The 25,361-nt window shown below is 39.8% G+C and overlaps 2 protein-coding genes across 2 annotated transcripts in view; both read left to right on the top strand.

Annotated features, from left to right (window-relative positions):
• The first annotated feature begins 844 nt into the window (after nt 1–844).
• LOC117252561 (uncharacterized) overlaps nt 845–25,361 on the top strand; it is a 32,138-nt gene continuing 7,621 nt past the window's right edge. Inside the window, exons 1-8 of the mRNA XM_078171060.1 lie at nt 845–974; nt 3,731–3,778; nt 4,248–4,307; nt 4,998–6,405; nt 19,591–19,648; nt 19,839–19,894; nt 23,719–23,804; nt 24,815–24,874. Of these exons, the coding sequence (XP_078027186.1) occupies nt 860–974; nt 3,731–3,778; nt 4,248–4,307; nt 4,998–6,405; nt 19,591–19,648; nt 19,839–19,894; nt 23,719–23,804; nt 24,815–24,874 (1,891 nt within the window). The 5' untranslated portion in view covers nt 845–859. The remainder of the gene's footprint in view (nt 975–3,730; nt 3,779–4,247; nt 4,308–4,997; nt 6,406–19,590; nt 19,649–19,838; nt 19,895–23,718; nt 23,805–24,814; nt 24,875–25,361) is intronic.
• Nucleotides 6,418–18,109, top strand: LOC144464319 (GTPase IMAP family member 7-like). The gene is made up of 2 exons (XM_078171049.1): nt 6,418–10,274; nt 15,848–18,109. The coding sequence occupies exon 2, from the start codon at nt 16,336–16,338 to the stop codon at nt 17,164–17,166; it is 831 nt and encodes a 276-aa protein (XP_078027175.1). The 5' UTR covers nt 6,418–10,274; nt 15,848–16,335; the 3' UTR covers nt 17,167–18,109.

Genomic DNA, 25,361 nt, shown 5'->3' with positions numbered 1-25,361 from the left:
TGTAAGTTATCATCAGCACAAAGAGCTGTAAGTTATCATCAGTACAAAAACCTCTAAGTTATCTTCAGTAGTTATTCACATCATGACGAAACACAGCCACAAAAAGGCCACGGAGCTGAACCAACACCTTTTACAGTGTCCAAAAATCCCCACATGATCAAAATGCTGTAGTAACCTTCTCTGCACCTCGTTGCATTTGTACCGTTGCTGTCCAGCAGATGGAGCTCTAACATCAACTACTGATGTCTGTTTAATGGCTTCACCACGTGTTGTCAACTCATTTTCTGTTTTCCGAGTACTTGTACTTTTAATACTTTGAGTATGTATAGCTGATAATACTGATGTACGTCTACAAGTGAAAGGCAGGACTTTTACCTGTAAGTGAATATATTTAATCAGATCTTATTGATCTCTGAGTGGAAATTCACATCACAGCAGAGACATGTAAGGTAAGAAAAACATGACAAAGTATTTGAATGACAATAATTATAAATAAAAGATATAAGAGATGTATCATTACCTGAGAATATTAGTGAATAGTGCATGTCAGGATTGTTTTGTTTGATAAAGTAAAAACTTGCACACACTCTGAATATTCCACTACTTTTTTGCAGCTTAACCGAAGTAGTAAGTAGCAAAACAGAAACCCTAATTGACATTAGAGATTTTTTAAAAAGCATAACTTGAGTCTATTATGAATGTGCTGACTTGTGAGTTTCACAAAACATTTGTGAAAAGTCTTTACACAGCCGACTGAATCTAAATAGCTTTTTCTTATGCACTTATATCTCTGATTTCTCCTGTGAAGAATTTAAGTCTTATTTATGTTTCCCCTCCATCATTTAAAACATCTGAACTTATGAAGTGTGATGTGGATGTGATGAGACACTCCCTCTCCTCCTCCTCTTTCTTCTTTTGTGAACCGTTACTTTCACTCATCGTCTCAGACGGTAACGCAGTTACAGCTTCAACTGGTGAGTAAACTCAACTGAATCAAAATATAAAAAGTGGATTTATGTATTATTGGTGTTCTGTATAGAAACAAAGATGTTTAGGTAATATAACTGTTTGAGGCTGAAAATTCTCATCTGTAAAGTGATTATTGATCATTAGATGTGTTTTCTGTTCGGATCTGATGAGCAGCTCTGACAGGTTGTGTCTCAGTAACCTGACTGACTGAGCCAATCACATGTTAAACTGACAGATACACTGTCAGGACCATAAAAGCAGAAATTATTATAAGATTTTTCTGTAATGATAGAACAACATTGGTCCACAGGGGGAGCCACAGTGATCGGTTGCATTTTAGCCATTTTGAAGCATTTTTCTGTTGTTATAGCGCCACCCAGTTGCCAATTAGAGTTAAATTTCTCCAGTCACCTTGAGGCGTCCTGTTCTACATATCTACCAAGTTTAGTAAAAATCCATATGGCGGTTAGGCCTAGATAAGAAATGAGCTCTCTAGCGCCCCCATTTTGTTTGATGGGGTCAATAATGGAGGGGTCCCCTCAGATTATGTGTGGTCATATGCCTACAAAGTTGCGTGGTGATGGGTGAAACCCTTGAGATGTTATACACCTTTATGTGATGAGCCACGCCCTCCGCAATATTCATTGCCTTATAGAAGCTCAGTTTTAGTAAGTTTTCCAACTTTTGCCAAGAGGGAACTTTAGATATTGGTCCCTAGATTATGTTCACCCAGTTTCATGCAGATCGCTCAAACTTCCTAGGAAGAGATCCATTTGAAGTGTTTTTCAAAAAATTCAAAATGGCAGAAAATCTGTATAAGCGGAAGTTATGGGTTCTTGAGGCAAATGTGTTTCTCATGAGGAGAGGCATCTCTGTGCAAAGTTTCATGTCTGTACGACATACGGGGCATGAGATATGCCCATTCAAAGTCTGACATTTCAATCGGTTGCTATAGCGCCCCCCTTTGGCCAATTGATGTAATATTGCTTCATTGGCATCCTCCCATGACCCTCTACTATGGAGTTAGATTTGTGTCATTAATACCTGTAAATGCACAGAGGGTGATCTCCAAATATTTCTTGATCTGCACACGTTTCATAATTATGTGTGAACAGATCAACAATTTGTGTGTAAATGTGTAATCTGTAAATATAAAACACATTCCACAAATACAAAAAATATCTGTGAATACATTAAATTAATTTGCAAATAAATGAAAAGCATTTGTGAATATCTACAAATCTTTTTTTGTATTTGCGAAATGTGTTTTATATTTACAGATTACACATTTACACACAGATTGTCGATCTGTTCACACACATAATTATGAAACAAATCTATCTCCATAGATTTAAAACTACATACAAATATTGTCTGCACACAACACTTGAATCACGACAGCTTGTTTTACAGCTGACCAGTTTATGTAAAAACTCATATTTGGCCTTTTTAAAATATATATGTGGAAACTCTTGAAACATATTCCTCTGTCTGACAATGATGATATAACAAAATGTAGTTTCTCTGTAACATGTTAACATCATGACAACAGATTATCATCCAAGAGATTAACTGGCACCAATAACTGAATGTTGATGGATCAGTGCTCATCGTCAGTTGACTCTGTTCAGATCAGATTTACAGCTTGTTGTTTTCACCTTAATTTTAAGTGAGCTCAGATTATGTCCTATTCACATGCAAGTATCCCCCCCCCCCCCCACCCCCCATGTATAATTAATTTCTCACACACACACCCCTCCCCCACCCCCACTGTGCTATTCACAACCCTCTTAAGTGGAGATATTTGGAAATTTTCTGAGAGCTAATGGGGTTGTGTACATGATTTTCCATTTCGTAAACAATGTTCTCTATTACTTTGATCTTCCACATGAATCTGAAGTGATTCAGTCGAATAATGCCTACTATTATATCTTAGTTCTGTGGCTCTAACATTAGTTAGATTTATTATACTGAACCTAAAATGATTTGACTCGGCCTGTGAAACACCCAGCGTGTGATAGTGTGCAACTTCCTCCGAAATGGCTGCAGCACCTGCATATTTGCAGGAAACATAAAGTGGGTGCAACCACAAAACTCTGTTTACAGGTCTCTGTGTGGTTGAAACGTGTGTTTCTTGACAACATGTTTCTCACTAACCCAGAGTTCCTGTTTCTACGGTGAGACTGAGACACACTGAAGCTGAAAGCAGAAACAATGTTATATTAAAATGAAGCCCACACACTTTTACTGTAAAGGAGCCAGTTATTATTTTAGTGGCCAAACTTTAAATGACATGTTAACCAGGTGTAACATCACATTTTAAAGGAACAAATGTCTGTTTTTCCACATAACAGGGTTTGTATATTATTATTATTATTATTGTTATTATATCAGAGAACACAAGCATGCTCGTACATGCACACACACTTTGCATATTGTTGACCTGCAACATGTTTTAAAGCAGAACTTTATAATGAAAATGATCTATACATCCTACTACAATTCCTACACAGTAAATTTATGGTCCTACCCAAGTTGCCAAATTTAATCTTGTTAATATCAGGCCCACATTATTAAGATTTTTGCCCTTTGTTAATTTAAATATTTATTGTGGTTGTTTTACCAAAAACTGTTGGAGAGCTGTAACCCAAACCTATCTGAACTAAAACTGTATTCCAGTGTGTTTATTATTTTTTCAGATGATGACTGTGATTTTGACCTGTTACAAAATATGTGGCGACACAGTGCTCTTTGACTTCAGCAGAACTCTTCACAGATCAGAGGACACAGCACAGAAACATTGACACAAGTGAGTACTCACTGTTTGTCCGAGGGTTCTAAAAAACTGATGTTATTTCATAGTCTTTAAAGGTTCAATATATGATCCAATGTAATGTTTATTTATGTGTTTTGATGTTGTTGATGTTTTTTACGACAGTATGTGATTATTAATTCATCATTTGATCTATAAATCAAACTCCTAAATCATATTCATATTAATATACTTTAAGAATTACTGAACCATCAGTGTCGTTGATGTTTTTAATCTGTGCTAACTGATGGCCACTACAGAGCAACATGACAGGGTGAAAGACAGAGCCCTGATATATCGTCACCTTGAAGAGGAGTTGTTTCTAAACTGTTATCAAACAGTTTCTTAATCACACATGGAGCAATGACAACATGATGATTAGGAGTCTTTGTGTCACCTGATGACTGTCAGTCACATAATGTATGCATGACTGAATAGGTGAGCATATCTGTATCTATCTTCACAGTGACGGATGATGTTCCGCCTCTGGGGCGCAGCAACAGCTTCGGATATCTGCCACCTCACAGTGAGTTCAACTGAACTGAGTCAGAACTGATCTGTGATTTCATCTAATCTAAATTTAAAGTGACTCATAGCACAAACTGTGGGATTTAACAAAATGATGAAACATTTAAATTAAAGTTGTAATGCTTAAGATTTTGGGAGACCTGTGGTTACCATGGTAACAGCAAATGCAGTGCAATACGAGTGCTAGAATTCTGGGGACACCAAACAGTGGTTGAGGAGCTACTTTGTACAGTAGAAATACAGCAGAAAGCAGATAGATAAAGATGTCACTGAAAAATCTGCCTTTTTCCATCATGTTACGAGCAACCACCTTCTGGTTTTATGCTTCACATGATCGTCCCGTTTTTCCTGACAATTGTAGGACAAAGTAAGAGTAGCTGGAAGTGGTTATAATGATTTCCAACTCCTTTGAAACATAATTACCTCCAACTTCTCTTGTGATGTTGCAGAGGAGTTGGAGGTGTGCAGCCTGTTGCCTACAGCTCTTCCTCCAGCAGCTCAAAGTGACTTTTTCTCTGTGGCACCTCCACAATAAAAGGCATCCTGTGGCTCATCAGTTGAACACTTTTAATGGAAAGCAACAGCAGTACAATCTTCTGTTTGCATTAGCTGTAACTTGATTGCATGTTCATGTCTTTTTGACATGTTCACAATAAATAAAATCAAATATCATTGTTTCCTTTCACAGTGTCTGAGCTGAGGGTTGTTCTGCTGGGGAACAGCTGGTCTCAGAGGAGTTCAGTGGGGAACGTCATACTGGGAGAGACTAAGTTCAACACTGTGGAAGAACCAGACTGCTGTCTGACAGAAAGAGGACAGATAAAGGACAAAGAAATAGTTCTGATCAACACTCCAGATCTGCTGCATCTCAACATCTCTGAAGACAAACTGTCAGAACATGTAGAAAACTGTGTGAGACTCTCTGATCCTGGACCTCATGTGTTCCTGCTGGTTCTACAGCCTGAAGACTTCACTGAGAAACACAAACTGAGACTCTGCAGAGTCCTGAAACTCTTCAGTGATCAATCATTTGATCATTCATTGATACTGATTTCAACACCCAGAGAGGAGAGTTCAGGTTTCAAAGATGAACCAGACCAGCCCTTAAAAGACATGATCAGAATGTGTAGATACAGATACCTGAAGCAGAAGAACCTTGAACGTCCAGAGCTGTTAACACGATTGGGTCAAACTGCAAAGGAGGAAAATAGAGAGCATGTGAGGAAAGAAACAGGTGGAGAAAGTCAGAGCAGAGAGCCTCTCAGGATGGTGCTGGTTGGGAAGACTGGCAGCGGGAAGAGTTCCAGTGGAAACACCATCTTAGGCAGAGAGGTCTTTGAATCTAAAGCCAGTCAGAAGTCTGTGACCAAGACATGCAAGAAAGCAATAGGAAAGGTTGATGAACGGCCTGTCATTGTGGTCGACACTCTTGGCTTGTTTGACACCAATGAAATGTCCAAAACTGAAGAAAAACAGAAGCGTAATGAAGCTGAAATTCAGGAGGAGCTTTTGGAGTGCATCACCATGTTGACTCCTGGACCTCATGCCATCTTACTGGTGCTGCAGATCGGTCGTCGCTTCACACAAGAGGAAAAAGACTCTGTGAATACCATCCAGAAGATTTTTGGTGAAAATTCAGAAGATTTCATCATGGTTCTGTTCACCAGAGGAGACGATCTGAACAATCAGTCAGTTGAAAGTTACATAGATGACGACTGTGATGACTCTGTCAAAAACCTGATTAAAGAGTGTGGAGGGAGATACCATGTCTTCAATAATAAAGATCAGACAAACAGAGCACAAGTCAGAGAGCTGATGACAAAGATTGACTCCATGGTGAGAGAAAATGGTGGGAACTGCTACATGACAGGGCTAAAGGTTGAGAAAGAGGTTAAGAACCTTTCGAGAGAGATGAAAGAGATGAAAGATGATTTGCAAAGAGAGAGGGCCTTAGCAGAAAAACAGGAGAAAGAAGTGGAAGCACTGAAAAACAAAATAGAAGCACAGGCAGCTATGGGGGAAGAAGTGAAAAACCTCAAGGAGGCAATGGAGAGCTTGAAGAAAGAAAAAAAAGGGGGGAAAAAATGCACCCCCCAGTGACACTGCTGCCATCCTGCCAATCTCTCAATACTTTTTTGTTATATTATTGTAGTATTATACAATTCTGTAACATGATTAGATATCAATATTTATGCTTTGTTTCCCAAACGATAAGAAAAAAAGATCATGTTGACATATTTGATTAGTTGCAGTGATAAAGCTGATGATATGACGTCATCACTGTATAAATTACACGTGTTGCTAACATGCAGCAGGTAAACAAACAAACCCAAAGTGAGAGACGTTTGACAAGCAGAGTACTTTGGGCCGACCAGGGCAGAGGGCACCTTTACACCGTTTTAACATTTCCTTTGAAAACGATTAAGGGGCAAAGTTTCAACCCAAGACTGTTACTAAAGTCTCTCTATCAGAATGTCGTGGGATGAATTTCACAGTGTTTGAATGGTTCCTGCAGAGAGAGTGGCTCCAGTGGAATCTACCCCTGCAGACATTTAATGTTTTGTGTGTTTAAATATCTGTATGAGATTTCTGTGCCTATTCCAATACAAATAAGGTGAATATAATTTCTAGAGACTTTACATCTAGAAAGTCAACAGCAGCATCTCTTAGACACATCATTTTCATTAAGATGATTTCTGTGGTGGAAAATATAGCTGTTCACATTGTTTGTAGTACATAAAAACATGACTGTTATTTGAGGAAGTCGAACTTAAAACACACAGATTGTTTTTATGAATGTGACCAGGGCCTTGATTCCCAAATGCATCTTAATACTGAAATGATCATACAATCCATCCTACAAACCATCTTAAACTCATTAAGTGTTTCCCAAAAGCTGAAGATGTTCTCTGAAATGATGGTTAATAAACAGGAGCTACTGGAACAAACAAAATGAAGAAAGAACCAGCAGTGCTGCAGGTTTTAAATCAGAACCTTTCAGCAGCTTATGGTCAACACTGCAACTCATTAAAATAAAGATAATGTTGCATCAGTGTGTCAGCTGAGCTGTTCCCTCAGTATGTTGCTGTAAACAGTAGGTCATCAGTCTGTGTAGGAATGTTATGACTGATACTGTATTTTCTACTAAAAACAATGAATTCTTAAAAAAAATGTGTTTCATCTGAACTGTACATGTAAAATGTACTGTACATGAACTGTACATGTAATTTAAACATGTCCATAGCAACACCATTATTATTTCTCATCAGAACCTTTTGTATTTTTTTTTTTTTTAGTGTTTATTATTTATTATTTTATTATTTACCTACTATTATTTCAACTAAAGTGTGATGCCTTTAAAACACAGACAGACCTCAGGTGGTTCTAAAGCAACTGCCTTTTTGCCCTCCGTCTAAATATGCGCCATTTTTGCAATACATGTTTTTTTTCTATTTCCTTTAATAATTTTACATTTTAGTTTGTAAGTTTTGCCCATGGTATCAGCTCTCAATTAAAAGTGTGTTGTATGTCCAACAATGGCATTGGAATCGAGCACCTGCCCCTCCGTCTTCAACTTTACTCATGGTAGCTGCACACAAGTCGAGCAGCATCACGTCACCCTCGAGTGCCGTCATGGATAGCCAGATAATGATAGTGTTTGACCTGAGCCTCAGCTTTGTTTGTCTCTGTTGTGAAACTGAATAACTCCTAAAACTCTCAACACAGCCAGGCTAATTTAGGTAACAACCCATCATTAAAGGGACAGTGTGTAGAAATTTCTCCCATCTAACGTTGAAATCGTATATTGCATTCAAACGGATAGCGCACTCTAGCGCCTCACTGTTTTGCATCTACAGTAGCCGCTGTGTTTGTGTGTGTGTGTGTGTGTGTGTGTGTGTATTCATTTATATTTTGATCTTCATCTGGTGATTCAACGCCTGCAGCAGTAGGGAGAGGGAGAGAGAGAAGACAGAGAGGCAGAGGATCGGTATGAGCTAGGCGTGCAGGAGGAGGAGCGCTACATCAGCATCCCTTTTAAAACCTTTCTCCTTCAGCAGCTCTCTCCACCTGGGAAAGCCTACCCCGATATTGACCCTTGTTTTTTTAATTCGCCGCTCACGTTGCCTTTTTGATTCCCTTTTGCGCTTTCTTGGCGATGAGGATTCCATCTCCCATGATGCTGCATTATGCTCAAAGAGTGGGACTGTGTTATGCTGCAGTAGTGCTGGGGTCGTAGCGAAGTGCCTCTTGCTCCTCTCCTTCGGCTTCTCAGTCACGCAGCACTGGCCTGGCTCTCAACATAAACGCCATCCCTCGCTGATGGAGGTGTTTTGAAGATGGCGAAACATTATGGAACCCCCCAGACGGCGTACCCGCACAATGTATGAACAAATCCGAAATTCTCCTTTTAAGAGAATAAGGCAGATTATTGGTGGAGGTAATGATACACCAGTGATGACATGTTTATGAATGCAGACATCGATTTTTGCCAATAAACAACTGAAAATGTTACACAATGTCCCTTTAACAACCAGTAACACAGTGTGGTGTAAAACCACTCCATCTCCCTCCAACTCTCTGTCAGATTCAGGTTCACCAGCTGCCCGGTGTGAGCTAACACACACTGAGAGGCTCTCTGCTAACAACACTGACAGATGCTAAATTGCTTTTCCACTTCAATGTGTCTTTTTAAACCACCACCCACAACCCTGTACAGGCGTCCTTGCTCTTCATAGTACAGTAGTTGCCAGCAGCATTGTGTCATACTGCTACTAAGAGTATCTCATTGTCTGTTGCCAGCGGCCAGATTTGACAGTTAAGTTTGTAGTGGCGGCATGAGAAGTAGCTGCTGCCCAATTCATCACATCACTGTAAAATGTGCCTCAGTACGCTGGTATCTGATGCCAAAATCACTGATAAAGCAGCATTATTTGATGAGTTGGGAGTCAGAACTGGCCAAATAGTTCAGGTAGTGACAGCTCGTAAAAAACAGTTTTTTATTAGCTGTCAGTTCTGACACAGGCTGAAATATTTCTTCAAAACTCGACAGAGCATTTTGTTGTTGTTGTTGTACCAAAACCAGAGTTCCCCAACTGTGACTGAGACACAGTGAAGCTGAAAGCAGGATGTTATATTGAAAGACATTCACACATCTGCTCAACCTACACACTGCACACCTGAGTTAGATAACACATGCTCTTTATTTTATGTATTTATTTTAACAGCTATATTTTCCTTCTTCAGTTTTTCAACAAATACATCACTACACACAGTCACAGTCTCTCCAGAGCTGATGACATAAAATATGCTTTACATCACCTGTTAAATGTGACTACAAACTTATGTAACATTGTTCGGGTATTGAAAAGCAGTCCTACGTTTTGTTGCTTGCTTTTTCTTTATCTGAATTTAGACTTTACATGTACTATTAAAAATTGTGAAGCCATTTATGAATTGTGATTTTTGGTACCTATAAATGTAACTGACTTGAATTTACACTCAGTCTTTGATTTACACCAGTTATGTTTAAATATCATAAAGCAAACGTTTACATAATCAAGTTAAGTGGCCCCTGATTTTAATTGCTAGTCAAAGATATTGTGTTTGTTATTGAAACACCATGAAATAATTGAAATAAAACAGGATTTAACATGATTTAGAGTTGCTTTTTCGAAATAATCTAATCATGTGTTATAGCCTACAATATTTGCTGTCAGTAAATGAATTTCAGTCATAAAACATATTTTAAACTATTGAATTCACTTATTCACTCATCGGTCACGCCTCCTCTTCCTGTTCTTTTGTCAGCTGGTACTTTCACTTTATTCATCTTTACTTCTGGCTGGTGGCTCATCAATGAGCTCAGCTGATGAATAAATCCCGACAAAACTGAACAGAGACACAGCCAGTGGGTCAGAGGAGCTACATTTTCACGTCATTCTGGAAATCGATCGCTGATCATCAGGTGAGTGTCTGTTCAGATCACATCCACAGCTTGTTGTAGCCACAGTAACTTAAGTAACTGAGCTGGAAACTCCTCTGTCCGCTCACACGGTGCGCACCATGGTGAGTCCGCATTCAGTTTGATCACAGCCGGCAGATGCGCCAGATCCATCGCCACATGTGAGCGGCGAGAGTGGCGTATAAGTCAACACGACCACATGGCTCCAACAAACACAAACAAGTCAAGGAAGATGGATAAAACAGCGAACTGATGACTGACATTCAGGCTTACACCACAACTCCTAAAGTCACCATTGTTTTTGTCCTGTAGTCCGACATTTTCGTTTGTCTTGTCAGCAGACAGGTGGTCACTGCAGCTGGCTGACAGACTGCACTTCATTTCGACAGCTTTCCAGGCTCTCGCCGTTACGTGTTAAGTAGTGCACTGGCGTACTGAAATGGAGCGGACGAACACGTCAAACATGCAGAAATACACCAGACACACCGACCTCTCGGACAGCTACTGTCACGTGCAAATCGTTAAGTTATAATTTAATGAAAATAAAAATTAACAGTAATAAAAATATCAGACTGAAAGAAAAAACGATGGGTTTGTTTCCCCAGTTCACAGAGGGGGCTGTAACCACGTGTTTAGGCTATATTACTGCGGAAATAGGAAATGACCTTAGTTTTGTCTTCCTTATATTTGTTAGGACTGTTTGGCTTTCTGTTGTTTTATAGCCCTCTGTCACATTTCTGCTTTTGCTTTGTCTGTCAAAGCACTTTGGAAACTCTGTTTTTAAAGGTGCAGTAGGCCCATGGGTGCAGATCCCGGGGGGTAATTCAGTAATTTTGATTGAAACTTCCTCAAGAAAAGGAAAGTGTGCCCATAAAAGATTTAAAAACGTAATCGGATTCTGTTTGTAAGTATTTATTGTGCTCTTGTACTAACACTAGCATTTCTGGCTCTGTAAAAAAACATGATCAGTTAGTTTAACCAAGCTCAGTTTGGGGCTCATGTTCTGATAATCATCCATATCCACTGATGTATACAGTAGTCCCATATACTGGGAGAAAGGAAGGATGATGAGGAGAACTGGGAATCTGTGAGAGGGGAGAGATGAGAACGTGAGTGGACGTAACATGCCTGAGACCCTGAAACTAGAAGTAGCATTAACTAACAGTGAAGCAGTGAAAAGGAGGGTGATGGCTGGCTCCATGTACTGTTGGCTGTTTAAGAGAAATAAACAGTAAAGGTAAACATATGATTCTCTGTGTAGTGCTTTTTGAATGACTTGGTGATGGTGATGACCCTCTATGAAATCGTGAAATATGCTGGCAGTCTCAAGCGCTCTGTGGGCATGATTTGCACGCGTGCAATAAAAAAAAAAACTGATTGTGCCCCCTAAACTTGACATCAGATCTGCACCCATGAATAAAATCATAATAACAATTACAATAATAACAATAGTAAGAATTGTTATTATTAGTAGTAGTAGTATCAGTATTATTGGTTCAGTTGACTGTTAAACTTGGAAAATGCTGACCTAGAATTCCGTTTCAAGTTTAAACCCATGTGACTGAGACACACTGAAGCTGAAAGCAGGACTGTTTTGTTTTTTTTTAATTACACATCATTCAAACCAGAGTTAAATTAATAATTACTACTATTATTAAGATATTTCTCATTTATTTGTAATATATTCTTTATGGTTCTTACTCTAGATGTTAGTCAAATATAGATACAAATGCTGTAAAGTAAGAATGATCTCAAAAATATAAAGTTTAGTTTTTTTTGTTTTTTTTATCGACTCACAAAATGCAAATTGAGCAAACAGAAGAAAAACCTAAATTGCATCAGTATCTGGTGTGACGACCCTTTGCCTTCAAAATGGCATCAGTTCTTCTAGGAACACTTACACACAGTTTTGTGAAGGAACTTGGCAGGTAGGCTGTTCCAAACATCTTGGAGAACTAACCACAGATCTTCTGTGGATGTAGGCTGCCTCAAATAATTCTGTCCCCTCATGTTATCCTAGGCAGACTTCATGATGTTGAGATCAGGGCTTTCTGGGGGCCATACTATCACTTCCAGGACTTCTTGTTTCTCTTTATGCTGAGGATATTTCCTGAAGACATTGACTGTATGTTTGGGGTCATTGTCCTCTTACAGAATAAATTTGGAGCCAGTCAGGTGCCTCCCTGATGGTACTGCATGATGGATAAGTATGTGCCTGTATTTCTCAGCCCCGAGGACACCATTAATCCTGACCAAACCCCCAACACCATTTGCAGTAATGCAGCCCCAGACTTGCATGGAACCTCCAGCATGCTTCACTGTTGCCTCCAGACTGACATTATTATGACGCTCTCCAGACTTTCAGTGCACAAACTGCCTTCTGCTACAGCCAAATGTTTCACTGCACCTCTGCTCCTGGGTGTTTGTGCATAGTTGAGTCGCTTGGCATTGTATCCACATCGGAAGTTTTGCTTTTTGGTCACAGTTCTTCCATGAAGACCACTGGCACTGCTGGACATCCTCCAACTTCGAAAGGAAGTAAGCATAGTGTGTCTTTCATCTACTGCACAAAGTTTCCTCGGCTGACCGCTGCGTCACTGCTCCTCAACATTGTCTGTTTCTTTGTGCTTTTTCAAAAGAGCTTGAACAGCACATGTTGAAACCCCAGTCTGCTTTGAAATCTTTGCCTGGGAGAGACCTTGCTGATGCAGTATAACTACGTTGTGTCTTGTTACTGTGCTCAGTTTTGTCATGGTGTATGACCTGTGACAAATGCAAAAATTGCTGGAACCTTATTATTTCTGTTTGTCCAGATATTTTCCAGTGAGTTTTTCCTCAGTGCTCACCCTGCAAATCAAGTCGTTTTTTTTTAACTCTTGGGTCATCACTATGTGCATCAGCTGTAACGCTGCTGCCTCATATTTTGGCAGTCAGAGGTTAAACTACAGTTAAAATACAGCTGCATCACTAAACTACAATAGTCAGGCAGAACTCATAAAAATCACATTAAACTAGTCCATAGCCATTGGTAGCTTTGTCACCTTCTACCTATGCCAGTCCTCAATGCCTATGTGCAGTTTCACATAGATTGACCACGTCAGTGAGTAGAAAAACGTGGGACAGACAGAATGACTGACTGACAGAATGACACACTGACAGTTTCCGTGATTATGTACAGCATACCATACCATGACTTAGTCATAGCAAACATTAGAAACAACACCAACATTGGTCCACAGGGGGAGCCACAGCGATCGGTCGCATTTTAGCCATTTTGAAGCATTTTTCTGTTGTTATAGCGCCACCCAGTTGCCAATTAGAGTTCAATTTCTCCAGTCACCTTGAGGCGTCCTGTTCTACATATCTACCAAGTTTAGTAAAAATCCATATGGTGGTTAGGCCTAGATAAGAAATGAGCTCTCTAGCGCCCCCATTTTGTTTGATGGGGTCAATAATGGAGGGGTCCCCTCAGATTATGTGTGGTCATATGCCTACAAAGTTGCGTGGTGATGGGTGAAACCCTTGAGATGTTATACACCTTTATGTGATGAGCCACGCCCTCCGCAATATTCATTGCCTTATAGAAGCTCAGTTTTAGTAAGTTTTCCAACTTTTGCCAAGAGGGAACTTTAGATATTGGTCCCTAGATTATGTTCACCCAGTTTCATGCAGATCGCTCAAACTTCCTAGTGTGGCAAGTGGAGGGTGGAAAAGATTTGTTGCCAGACAACGCCACCTGGGGAATTGAACCCCCGGAAATAGTTAATTTTAACAATGTTAAAGGTCACACAAGGTCCGAAATTACCACAGGGCAAGAGACGGTTTATAGAAAATATACCACAAATTTTATTTCAACAACAATCAATGAAATCTATAGGTTAACATCAGCTGTTGCACGCAATAACTGCACAAAAAGCAAACAAATAATTACCTGTCCAACAGAAAGACAGCAACCTCTGCATCACTTTTCAGGCCCTTCAGCTCCCTCAGTTGTCTCCACCGTTCAAAAGCTGCACCGATGTTGATGTCTGGTTTGTCCTCTCGCTTTATCTAAAGCCTTTTTCGTCACAGCCTTTTCTGCCTCTGACTTTCTCTTCTCAGCCTGTTTAGTGGGGCGAGCTGTTACAAGTAACACTGGAAGTGGTGCTTTTGGCTGCATTTTCTCTGCCATTGTGCAGCAAACTCCTGCTAACTCTGTATTTCTGCTGAGGAGTGTGCTGAATAATTCCGGCAACGGTGACACGTGATGAGTGCACGCAGGGAGGAGGGAGGGAGGGACGGAGGGGGGCTTGGGCAGGACCAGAGCGATATATAAGGATGAGACATGAAGGCATCTGATTGGTTCTTTCCACTCGCACCGAGAGGCAGGGATTGGTCAGAGTTTTTACAGGCCTGCAGCTGCCACACAGGTCGGATTTTTTTCGTTCCTTTTTCTGAACACATAATGTATTGACTACTCTCAGGATGGAAGGACCATTTCACCCAGTATAACAAGAAGTGTTTCTGAACAGGATTACCAACTATAGCTTTAATGAGACTGTGTATTTCATTTGATAATAATGTTTGAAATCTAGAAAGTGATTTCAATCATCTTTTTTTCAATAAATGTTGATTTGCTTAACTTTGCAATGCTCTGCAGTTTATTGGGTCACACTAACTTGGAAAACAGAAAACAATCGTGTACTGACCTGGGACAGTTCCAAAATGGCAATGCTGGATAGGCGATATGTTTTAATGATTGTTTCCTCATTCATTCCAAAAATGTTCACACGAGGGTGAAAAATGTGTTCTCTGTGTCTTCTTTCATCGTTTCGATGTCTCCTTCTTGTAACAATAACCGCAGCCATGTGTGCGCACTGTTAGTAAATCAGTTTGTACATTTTTTTGCGTGTGCAATGAGTTTTCACACGTTTTTATACATGCAAACCTTTAGTAGATACGGCCCTAAGAGTAACACTGTTCTCGGTATTCTCAATTGATATTTTCATATTTGTTTTATACACATGGTAAAATTGATTCTCAGGTATTAAGAAGTGCCGTGGTGTAAATGTGTGGTTGATTGATTGTGAGGAGAGTGTATTAATGTAGTCTGATTAGTGATGGAATATTATAGTTTGAGATTGGGGGCTAGGACTAGACAAGCATGTTGCTTCTTCCTACTCCTTTTAGGACATGAAATGTTAAAGCTATATGTAAGAAATCTGAAGCAAATAGTCATAAAATCCTCCTAATATGTCACAGAGACCAAGGACGCGGTGACGCTGCCCTGCCACGGCAGCCGCCTATGGGCAAACAAATCAGTCTCCAGCGTGCCTCTGTCCAGCAACCTCGAATCTGTAGGGGAGGGGGGGCGGACACGACTCGTGGCAGTATTTTGAATTTGAGTGCAGTAACCGTTTGGCCACATTCTTACATACAGCGCCTTTAATGTATGTTTCTCATTGTAAGTCTGTTCATGATTTCTTGTTTGTCTCTGTTTTGTAGGTTTTTTTCCTACAATACATTCTATTTTTTTTAAATGTTCAAAATAAATAAATAAAATTAAATCAATACCTTATCTTTTTGTTATGTTACAGTATCTGCATTCAGAATCGTGCTGCTGGGGAAGACACAGGACTCTGACGACACTTTGCATCTTCATGCTGCAGGGTCAAGGATTTCATTTCCAAATCATTCCCAGATAAGCATTGTGCTTAATGTTTGCATGTGGAGAGCAGAGACGTAAACTATTAACACAAGTGAAACCTCCAGAAGTCTGCAGTCTGCCAGAGAACACAGTGAGAAGAGAGGTGAAGAGCTGTGTGACTCTTTGTCCTCCTGAACCAAATGTTCTGCTGCTGGAGGTGAAGCCTTCTGATTCACTGAGAACAGACAAACTGAAGTTTGATCAGTCAAGATACCTTTAAACACTCAGTCAGAGCAGCTTTAAACCTGGTCCTGTGTGGGAGGAGAGGAGCAGGGAAGACTTCAGCAGCCAAGGCCATTTTAGGTCACACAGAGCTTCATTCAGTCTCCAGCTCATCAGAGTGTGTTAAAGAGGTGAGAAGAACCTCAGGAGGGAGTGATGGCGGCATCATCCGGTCATATCTCTGATGGCATTCAGACAAGAGAGCCTCTCAGAATAATGGTGATTGGAAAGACCGGCAGTGGGAAGAGTGCGACTGCAAATACTATTCTGAATAAAGAATGTTTTACATCCAAAGCCAGTCAGACATCAATCACCAAGTGTTGCCAAATAGCAAGAGGAGAGATTGATGGACGGCCCATTGTTGTGGTCGACACCCCCGGCATGTTTGACACAACTTTGACTAATGATGAAATTAAACAGGAGCTTTTGAATTTAATCAGCATGTTGTCTCCTGGACCTCACGTGTTCTTACTGGTGCTGCAGATCGGCCGCTTCACACAAGAGGAAGAAGAGGCTGTAAAATTGATCAAGATGATTTTTGGTGAAAACTCAGGTAATTTCATCATGGTTCTGTTCACCAGAGGAGACGATCTGAACAATCAGTCAGTTGAAAGTTACATAGAAGAAGACTGTGTTGACTTTGTCAAACACCTGATTAAAGAGTGTGGAGGGAGATACCATGTCTTCAATAATAAAGATCAGAAGAACCGAACACAAGTCAGAGAGCTGATGACAAAGATTGAGACCATGGTGAGAAAAAATAAAGGCTGCTGCTACATGGAAAAGGAACTGATAGAAAAACTGTTTCAGAAAGAGAAGGAGGAACTTCAAAGACAACATGAGCAAGAAATTGAAGAGCTGAACAAAAAAATAAATGCACAGACTTCTGAACTGAATCAGGAGAGAGAGAAGAAAGAAGAAATGGAGAGAAAAATTGAGAGCTTGAGGAAAAAACAGAAAAGTAAAAGAAAATGTACCATCCTATAATAATGCTGGCGGCTGCCTGCACTCTCTTGGCCAACATTTAACCAGGTTTCTAACCAGCTTTTTACATGAACATTTGTGAACAACAGGAAGACTTTAAACAGGAGATGTTTATCCACAACACTCAGAGACCCATCATTACATGCAAAATAACTCAACTCACATAAGAAGCCTCTGAAGTCTGGATCAGCCAGGAAACAGATGAACAGTTAAATTCAGACACATTTACACTGTAAGGGAAAAACTCTGAATTAATGAAGAGTTCCCAAAGTGTCTTTGGGACCACTACACATTTACACTGTGAACAAGGTTAATATATATTGTTTTTGATATGTGTCATAAATCTGACCATGTTTCTTTCACACTGTCACTGTCACACTGAAAAGGTTAAAATGTCTTGTGAACCTTTACAGATGTTTTTTTGTCATGTTGTACATTCGTCCTTTCAGCTACTGGAATGCATCAGACTCTCAACGACACACAGTGTCTTTCTTTAAAAGAATAAAACAGGTTGGTTCAAGTTAGTGTGACTGACTTTGACAGTGACAAAAGAGTAGTGATAAAATGTAGTAGTGTCACTGTCATTGTAATAGCATGTGTTTAAAGTAATGTCAGAACAACCATTTAAAAAAACAATATGATGTAAAATATGTGTAGAGATGACAAAGGAACAAGTTGGTTAAAGGAAAGTTTTTGAAAATGTGACATGACAAAAAAAAACGTTTTCATGTGTGGATCAAAGTTTTATGTTTGCTCTGTAATAATAGATTTTTTTAAATTTATTTATTTATTTTTACCATAGTTGGAATATGTCTTTATGGACCTGCTTGTTAGAATCAGTTTGCTGAGGTTCTTTATTGCTATTATTATTTTATGTCTTTTGTTTTTAACCCCACGGTTGTTCCTGTAAATAAACTCAGTCACAATAAAACTAAACTAAAAGTGATTCTTGTACTGTAGTTGATTATTTTTGTTTTTCCATGTTATACTAAAAGATTGTTCTTTTTACTGTATTACATTCAGCTGACAGCTGTACACTCACTCTGCTTATTAAATTTCACACACAGAACAGAATGAAGAACAAATAAAATCTGATATTTTGCTGTTTAACTTCCCAATGGTAGATAAAGTAATTCAAATTTACATATTTATGGGGCTTCACAGTAATGCAATGGTGATGAAAACCAGACCTAATAATTATATTATAACTCTGACAGGTATGGGGATATTATGCTGCATGATAGGTACTTTTACTTAATGACTGTGAGATTTTTCAGATAATATTTACATACCTGTTCACCAGTAAAGTTTTGCATTCAGGACTTTAATTTGTAACTCAGCATATCCACATGATGTGAACAGTTATTCCAGCCCTGACACAGGTCCACAATAAATGTTTTCTTGGCCGCTAAGGACATATTATCATATATACATGCTTCAAAATGTTTTCCAAACAAAAATTAGCTCAGCTTTATCCGTCTTTAACAGTTCTTAAGATAAGATAAGATAAGATAAGATAAGATAACCTTTATTGTCCCAAATGGGAAGTTTGTTTTGGGCACATATTGGGATGTAGCTGCATGGCAGATACAACCATCATGTACAATGAAGACACATAGACGACCATGTAGTGCAGCAAGAATACAGATTGGAATAACATGATTGTACAATCAGGACTACTGGGTGAAACAGATACATCAACTGTGTCATAGCAGGTAGGGCTAAAAGAATAAAAGCTCCTTAAGGTTGCACTAGCCCAGGAGATAATTATGAAAAGTGCAAATGAAACTGAAGCATGAGTAAAAATGTACCAAAGTGTGCAACAGGTCAATAGTCACAATAGCAGCCCTGCTCTGCCAGGGAGACTCTGCAGGGCCAGCAGATGAAGAGAGTGGCATGACCACAAGAACACTACAGACATACAGTATTTTCTGTGAGGGGGAGTCAGAGGTGTCGGGGGTGAAGGATGTCTGTGCTCTGAACACCTGCACGTGTCCAAAACAGGTGTGGAGACAGAATGCGCCCTGTCAAACCTGCAGCCCCCCATCTGACCTGCACAGGTGTGATAATGATCTATTTAGGGACCTATCAATTGTGGCTCATGATTAATGTGATTGAAAGCCTTAGAGGCATCTATAAAGCTCATAAACATTGTGGAGTTCTGACGATTGTATTAGCGTAAACTTTCCTTTAAAGCAAAAATATACAAATAAATAAAACATCACAACAAACCACAGCCTCCAAAACATCACTGATCTCAATCAGTAACACTGACACAGTCCAACACATGACACATGTTTCAAGTTGTTGGATTTAATTCACCTGAATTTAAAGTCTGTGTCACATTATGATCACATTAATGATCTGTGAGTTAACAACTGGTTTATTTTACTAACACGTTGTGTTGTCCTGTTGTGTGTCCAGCAGGTGGAGCTCTAACACTGACACAAGTGAACTCTGTGTAAACGAGCCTGTGTCAGTAAAGGTTAGGAAAAAAATTAAAAAGTCAAGAGGCGTTTTTCTTTTTCTGAGAGGGAAATGTTTTTCTTCATGTTGCTTATTAAAGCACGTTAACGATTATAAAGTCATTATAAATATTTTGGAGAAGTTGTGATTATACAGAAACACATCTGAATATGTTGTAAAACTTTTTTCCTACAAGTTGTGAGAGATAGTTTTATTTTACTTTCAGTTTCATCGTGGGCAGTGATGGCGCAGAAACAATCAGCTGGTGAGTAAACTCTATCAAACTAAACACACACACATAAATTAACTCTGTGAATGATGCTGATGGAGACACGTGTTGTTATATGAGCAGGAGTGTGTAGAGAGGTGACAGTGATCGCTGAGGGTTGTCAGGTGGGCTCAGGTGATGAGTGGGCCGCTCACAACCTGGAAGACACCGCGGGAACAACATGATCAAAACATTGAATAAATATCCGTCACATTAAACCTGTGTTAGTTTGACAGTAATGTGCAGCCTGGCAGCAGCTGTTTGGGATCCGCGTGATAAAACTGTTAAACACCGGAAATAAATGACGTGTGTGTGTGTGTGTGGGTGTGTGTGGGTGTGTGTGTGTGTGCACGTAGCTCTTGTCACTTTATGAGTTTATAGATCTGTTAAAATGAAAGATCCGTCAGTTTTTACTGTAAAGTCATCTGTTCATCTGCAGAGAGGAGGAGGAGGAAATAAAACCGTACTGACGACGTCTATGAGGATCTGTTAGGCCTACTCATGACTGCTGCTGCTGCTGCTGCTGCTCTCAGTGATACTTTTTATTTTAACAATCTTTACTGAACTCAAACAAACACAAAAACAGGGCCATCTCAAATTAACTTAAAATATCAAGTAATGAAAACAGTTTAAGAGCTCTCACGTCTTCAGCAAGTTTCAGTGACTTCCTGTAGAGTTTTAACTCTGTCAGTGGTTCACACTGGGTGGAGTCTGAAAGTATGTATGAATGAAACACTTCCCCAGTGTAAGACCAAACTGAGCGTCTCCCTGTCAAAGGTCAGGACACAGCTGAGTGTCTCTGGACTGTGGCCCTCACTGCACATCACTCCAGAAGGACTGCACAGCTTCACATGAAAGTAGTCTTGTGTCGCTCGCGAACGAATCGTTCAAAATAACAAATCTGTTGAGTGAGCATACTGAACTGAATCACTTCTGGAACTGATTCGTTCATTTCTCAGTTCAGTTGAGCTCAGCAGCGAAGCGTGCAGGCCGGGAGTGGAACTGCCGATTCAGTCCGTACGAAAGATGAATCACTCGTGAGTTGTGAAGCAGCCAGGGTGCGGGGAGGGACTGCCTACCGCGTGACGAATCACTCGGTGAACGAATCACTCGATGAACGACCCCGATCCCTGAGTGATTCAAATCATTTCTTTTCAGCGATACACTTTCATGGGGACCGTTTTCTCCAAGCTAGCGGCTAATGTAGCCAGGAGTCAAGCCACATGAACACAATCACACACCTCCCCGCTGTTTTAACAGACTTAGTTTCCAGATAAACAAACTTAAAACGTTAGGCTGGCCAGTGATGAGACTCACCAGTGCAGCAACAGAGAGAGACTGAGTCGGACTACGCAGCACACAGTCAGGGCTCCTCCCGCCAAACACTGAATGATTCAGCGAACAAATCTTTTGAATGAATCTTTTTAATGAACTGATTCTAGTGATTCAGTAACATGTAAAGAACTGTTTTGCCCATCACAACATGAGAGAGACACATGTGCTAAACTTTTTAATTTCCCTCTCACAAAATGCACACTCACATGCACACACTGGTCTGTAATACACTCACATGCACTGAGAGATGTCAGTGAGGGGGGGCTGCCCACATGACGTGATTTTGCTGAGTAGGACGCAGTGTTTCTCAGAGTCAAGGATCCTTCCTTGGTAGGATGAGTCCTTCCGAGGAACTTCCACTTAGCACTCCATCTCTGCTGTGAATGATTAATGTAAAAACTTTTATGTTTTATCACATGGAGTTATTTTAAAAACCTCGTTATTCGGCAGTGAACACATTAGAAAGGTTCCTGTCAGTATTTTTTTTCACTTGTATGATTAAAACTTGTGGAGACATTAATCCAAATAAAAGACGTATTTATCTAATTCCTGCCGAGCGGCGCTGGCAAAGAGGCCCCGCCTTCACTTCCAGCAAATCGTGTGCAAAGCATTGTGGGGATTTTATACCTGCTGATCATGCATCTTTGGAATTTCTCTGAAAGAAGGACTCAGTCCTTCATGAAACTCACAAGGATCCTTGACATTGGAACAGTCCTTCGGCGAGTCTTTGACGTAGGTTCCTTGAAATTCGGCCATTTGAGGATCCTTCCTCGACTCTGAGAAACACCCATGATCCAGGATCAACATGCTGTATGGTTCCAGGACCAACATTGAAATCAACCAATGACAGCCCTCTGACATTACCAGTGTGTGTATGTTCACAGATCTTAAAAAAGAAGAAACTACCAGCACACTGCATGTTCATTCCTAATTCTTCTTTTTATTCTAATACTGATAAATAAGTCCTCTGGGAATCATCTGACTGCTGCAGCACTCAGGGACTGTGCATATAGGGTTAAACTGTGTGACGTGTCATCAGAGATCTGTCTGTGTATTATACAAGTGTGCTCACACTCACTCCTTCACTTGAAGAAGACCATCTGGCTTAAATGTTCTCAATCATGTTCATATGTAATTTTTAAAAAACCCAAAAGAGCGTGGAATTAACAAGCAGCTTGTGTGTGTGTGTGTGATTTTAGTGTTTCAGAGCCAATAATTCAATCACTTAAAACGATTTTATTGATATGCATTAAGGATGCACGATATTGATCATCAAGTCTCTTCTGTAGTGGAGTTAACGTCATGCATACTCTCATCATGACGGCCCACCAGCAGATGGAGACTTTTCAGAGTATGTAAGATACATTCATTGTGCAATATAAGAAAAAGCATGTTTGCCAATTCTTCTAGTTCATTTCGCAGCCGGCGTGCCAATGTCATCGTGCATCCCTAATGTGCATGTATCTCTTGATCTCCTGCAGGAAAAGGTTGCACTGCTGCCTGTATCTGTCAGAGTTATGGCTGTGGTCACACAGACGCAGGTGTCTGTTTTGTTAATATTTGTGATGGCTTTATTCAGACATGACATAACAGTGGTGGCTGATGTTAAGCATCCAGATCCTTAAGTTTGTCCTGAATAATAACTGTATTGTCTAAACTGTCCCCCCAACATGGTGCCTTGTCCTGTCATTTGACTTGCAACAAAATACTAATCAGGATGCCAATAAAATTATCACAAGTTGAGGATTGTCTGATGTCCCTCCCTGTTGTTTAAAGACGAGCTGAAGGTGCAGTCCTGAGGGGGGGTCACCTCTGTTACGCTTTATGATACTCTGAAAACCCCAGAACACCTCCTCGCCAGGTTAACGACGACAGCTTAGAGACTAGATCGTAATACGTTATCATTTAGCCTTGTTTTATTTAACGTGTCAGTATTTTGTCATCTTAGCCCGGCGTGATTGGATTGAACAGCTGCTGAAGTCTGTGAAGGTTTCATTTTTGGTGTTTCAGACGCTGGATGTTTGTCAGAGTGATGACAGTTGTAAAACTGCTGCTTTAAAATGAAGGAACGAATGAATGATAGCTGACATGCACATTTTCAAAAGCCTTAAACACATCAGAGAAATAATGTACATGTGATAAATACCTTACAGACAGGCTCTACGCTGCGTACCACAAATATGTAAATACACAAACGCTGGGACAAACACATCAACATGGAATACAGCTGTGCTTTGAGGAAGTCAAGTCTCAGTTCATGTTGCAGCCTGATAACATTTAAAGTCTGCGACATATTTGTGTCCAGGATTGTGCAGCAAAAACTGGTACTGGACCTTAAAGTTCAAACAACTTCAGACTTCAGTCATCCTTGTCATACAGTAACATGGTGCTCACTGAGACGAGCACAAAAAGAGAAGCAGCTTCAGGTTTTGAGGGTTTCCTGAACTCCGTCTTTTTTTTAACCATGTTGTTCTTTTGTGTTGAAGGGGTTTAAAACCGAGTGTTGGGCTCCAGCTGAGCTTCTTCAGGTGTTTCCAGCACAGTGACAGCATGGCAGCTGCCACAGCATTTGGTAAGTTAAAAGATTTAAAGCAGAAATATGCATTAACTCATTTGTTCAGAGGTGCTGTGTGTTTTGTTTACCTGAAAGACACTGGATCCTGCTGCAGTGTCCCAGTCTCCCTCTGAGCAGACATAATGTTTCTCCTCATTTCTCGGCTGTAAGACCAAATCTATGTAAATGGTACAGTATACATACAGTATACACTATAATGAATCTATCTTAACTGTATATACAGATAGTTCCAGTCTGAACCGGTTCAAATGGCCTGTTTGTCGCTTTACTTATTCAGATCACCCCAGTAGTGGAAGAAATATTCATATGTCTACTTTAAGTAAAGGTAGCAACACTTCTCTGTGGCACGTAAAGTACAAAAGTATTAACAGCAAAATGTAGTTAACGTATTAAAGTAAAAGTACTTCAGAGTATTATTATAGGTATCATATCATTGCAATATTAATCCTGATGTTTCGACACATAAGCAGCAGTTTTTTTGTTACATTTGGTGCAGGTACATTTTAACAATTTTATACACGTGATCTATCCTGTTTTATTGGTAAAATCTTAATCTGTAAAGTAACTCCTGCTGTCAGCAGCAGAAAGTACAATATTTCCCTCATGAGTAGAAAAAGTAGCATCATATTTAAATACTCAAGTAAAAGTGACCTTAGAAATTGTACCTAAGACTTGAGTGCTATATATAGGTAAATGGACTATAGCAGCGGCCTGCTGTTCAGAAATAACAAACCACTGAATGCCGTAATTGACCAATCAGAATAAAGTATTACATAAAGCCATGTATAAAGCACACACACACACACACACACACACACACACATATATGTCATGACTTTGATTTGATAAACAAAATATACTTTGTCTTCAAATTGAAAATAATTTGAATCTCAATATTTATTGCCAGTGTCCGTCATTTTTCTACTGTCAGCACCATAAAGGAATCTGAAACGATAAGCTGACTGAAGTTTGGTTTTCTGAAAAGTTATTTTTCTGTTTTCTTACAGAGGGAAACAAGGGGAGGCCTCTGAGCCACAGCAGCAGCTGTCCGATTCTTCCCCCCTCCAGTGAGTTCAACCGATCTGACTCTGTTTAGGTGTTTTGTGAGTTATTCCTCAGCTAGCTGGATCATGACCAAGACTTTGAAGCTGTAAAATTAAATCATTTTCAGATACAAATGACTCCTGTCATTATCGACACCAATTGAATTAAGATTTCCACGATAAATTCCACCCAGGCTGTGACTTCCAGTAAGTGCAAAATGGCAGTGCGTAATTTGAGACAACACTCCCCTGTTGAAATTAGTGCACCACACAAGAATTATACAGTGTACATAGTGTACTACACTGAAGTGTACTAACAGAAATATGCGAGTTGAGACACACTCTATGTCATCAGAAATCATGAACGTGGCGTTCATTTGTGTGGGTTATCTTGCTGAACAAAACATGTAAGTATCATAAATGTTTGTTTAGCACAGACTTTATTTTATAATACAAAATTCAATGGAAATGTCCCATTGGCTTTTTGAGGAGGGAACCAGGGCGACGCTAT

The sequence above is a fragment of the Epinephelus lanceolatus genome, chromosome 9 (genome assembly GCF_041903045.1).
Source record: "Epinephelus lanceolatus isolate andai-2023 chromosome 9, ASM4190304v1, whole genome shotgun sequence".
Taxonomy (NCBI): Eukaryota; Metazoa; Chordata; class Actinopteri; order Perciformes; family Serranidae; genus Epinephelus; species Epinephelus lanceolatus.
This window is presented reverse-complemented; position numbering and strand designations above follow the sequence as displayed.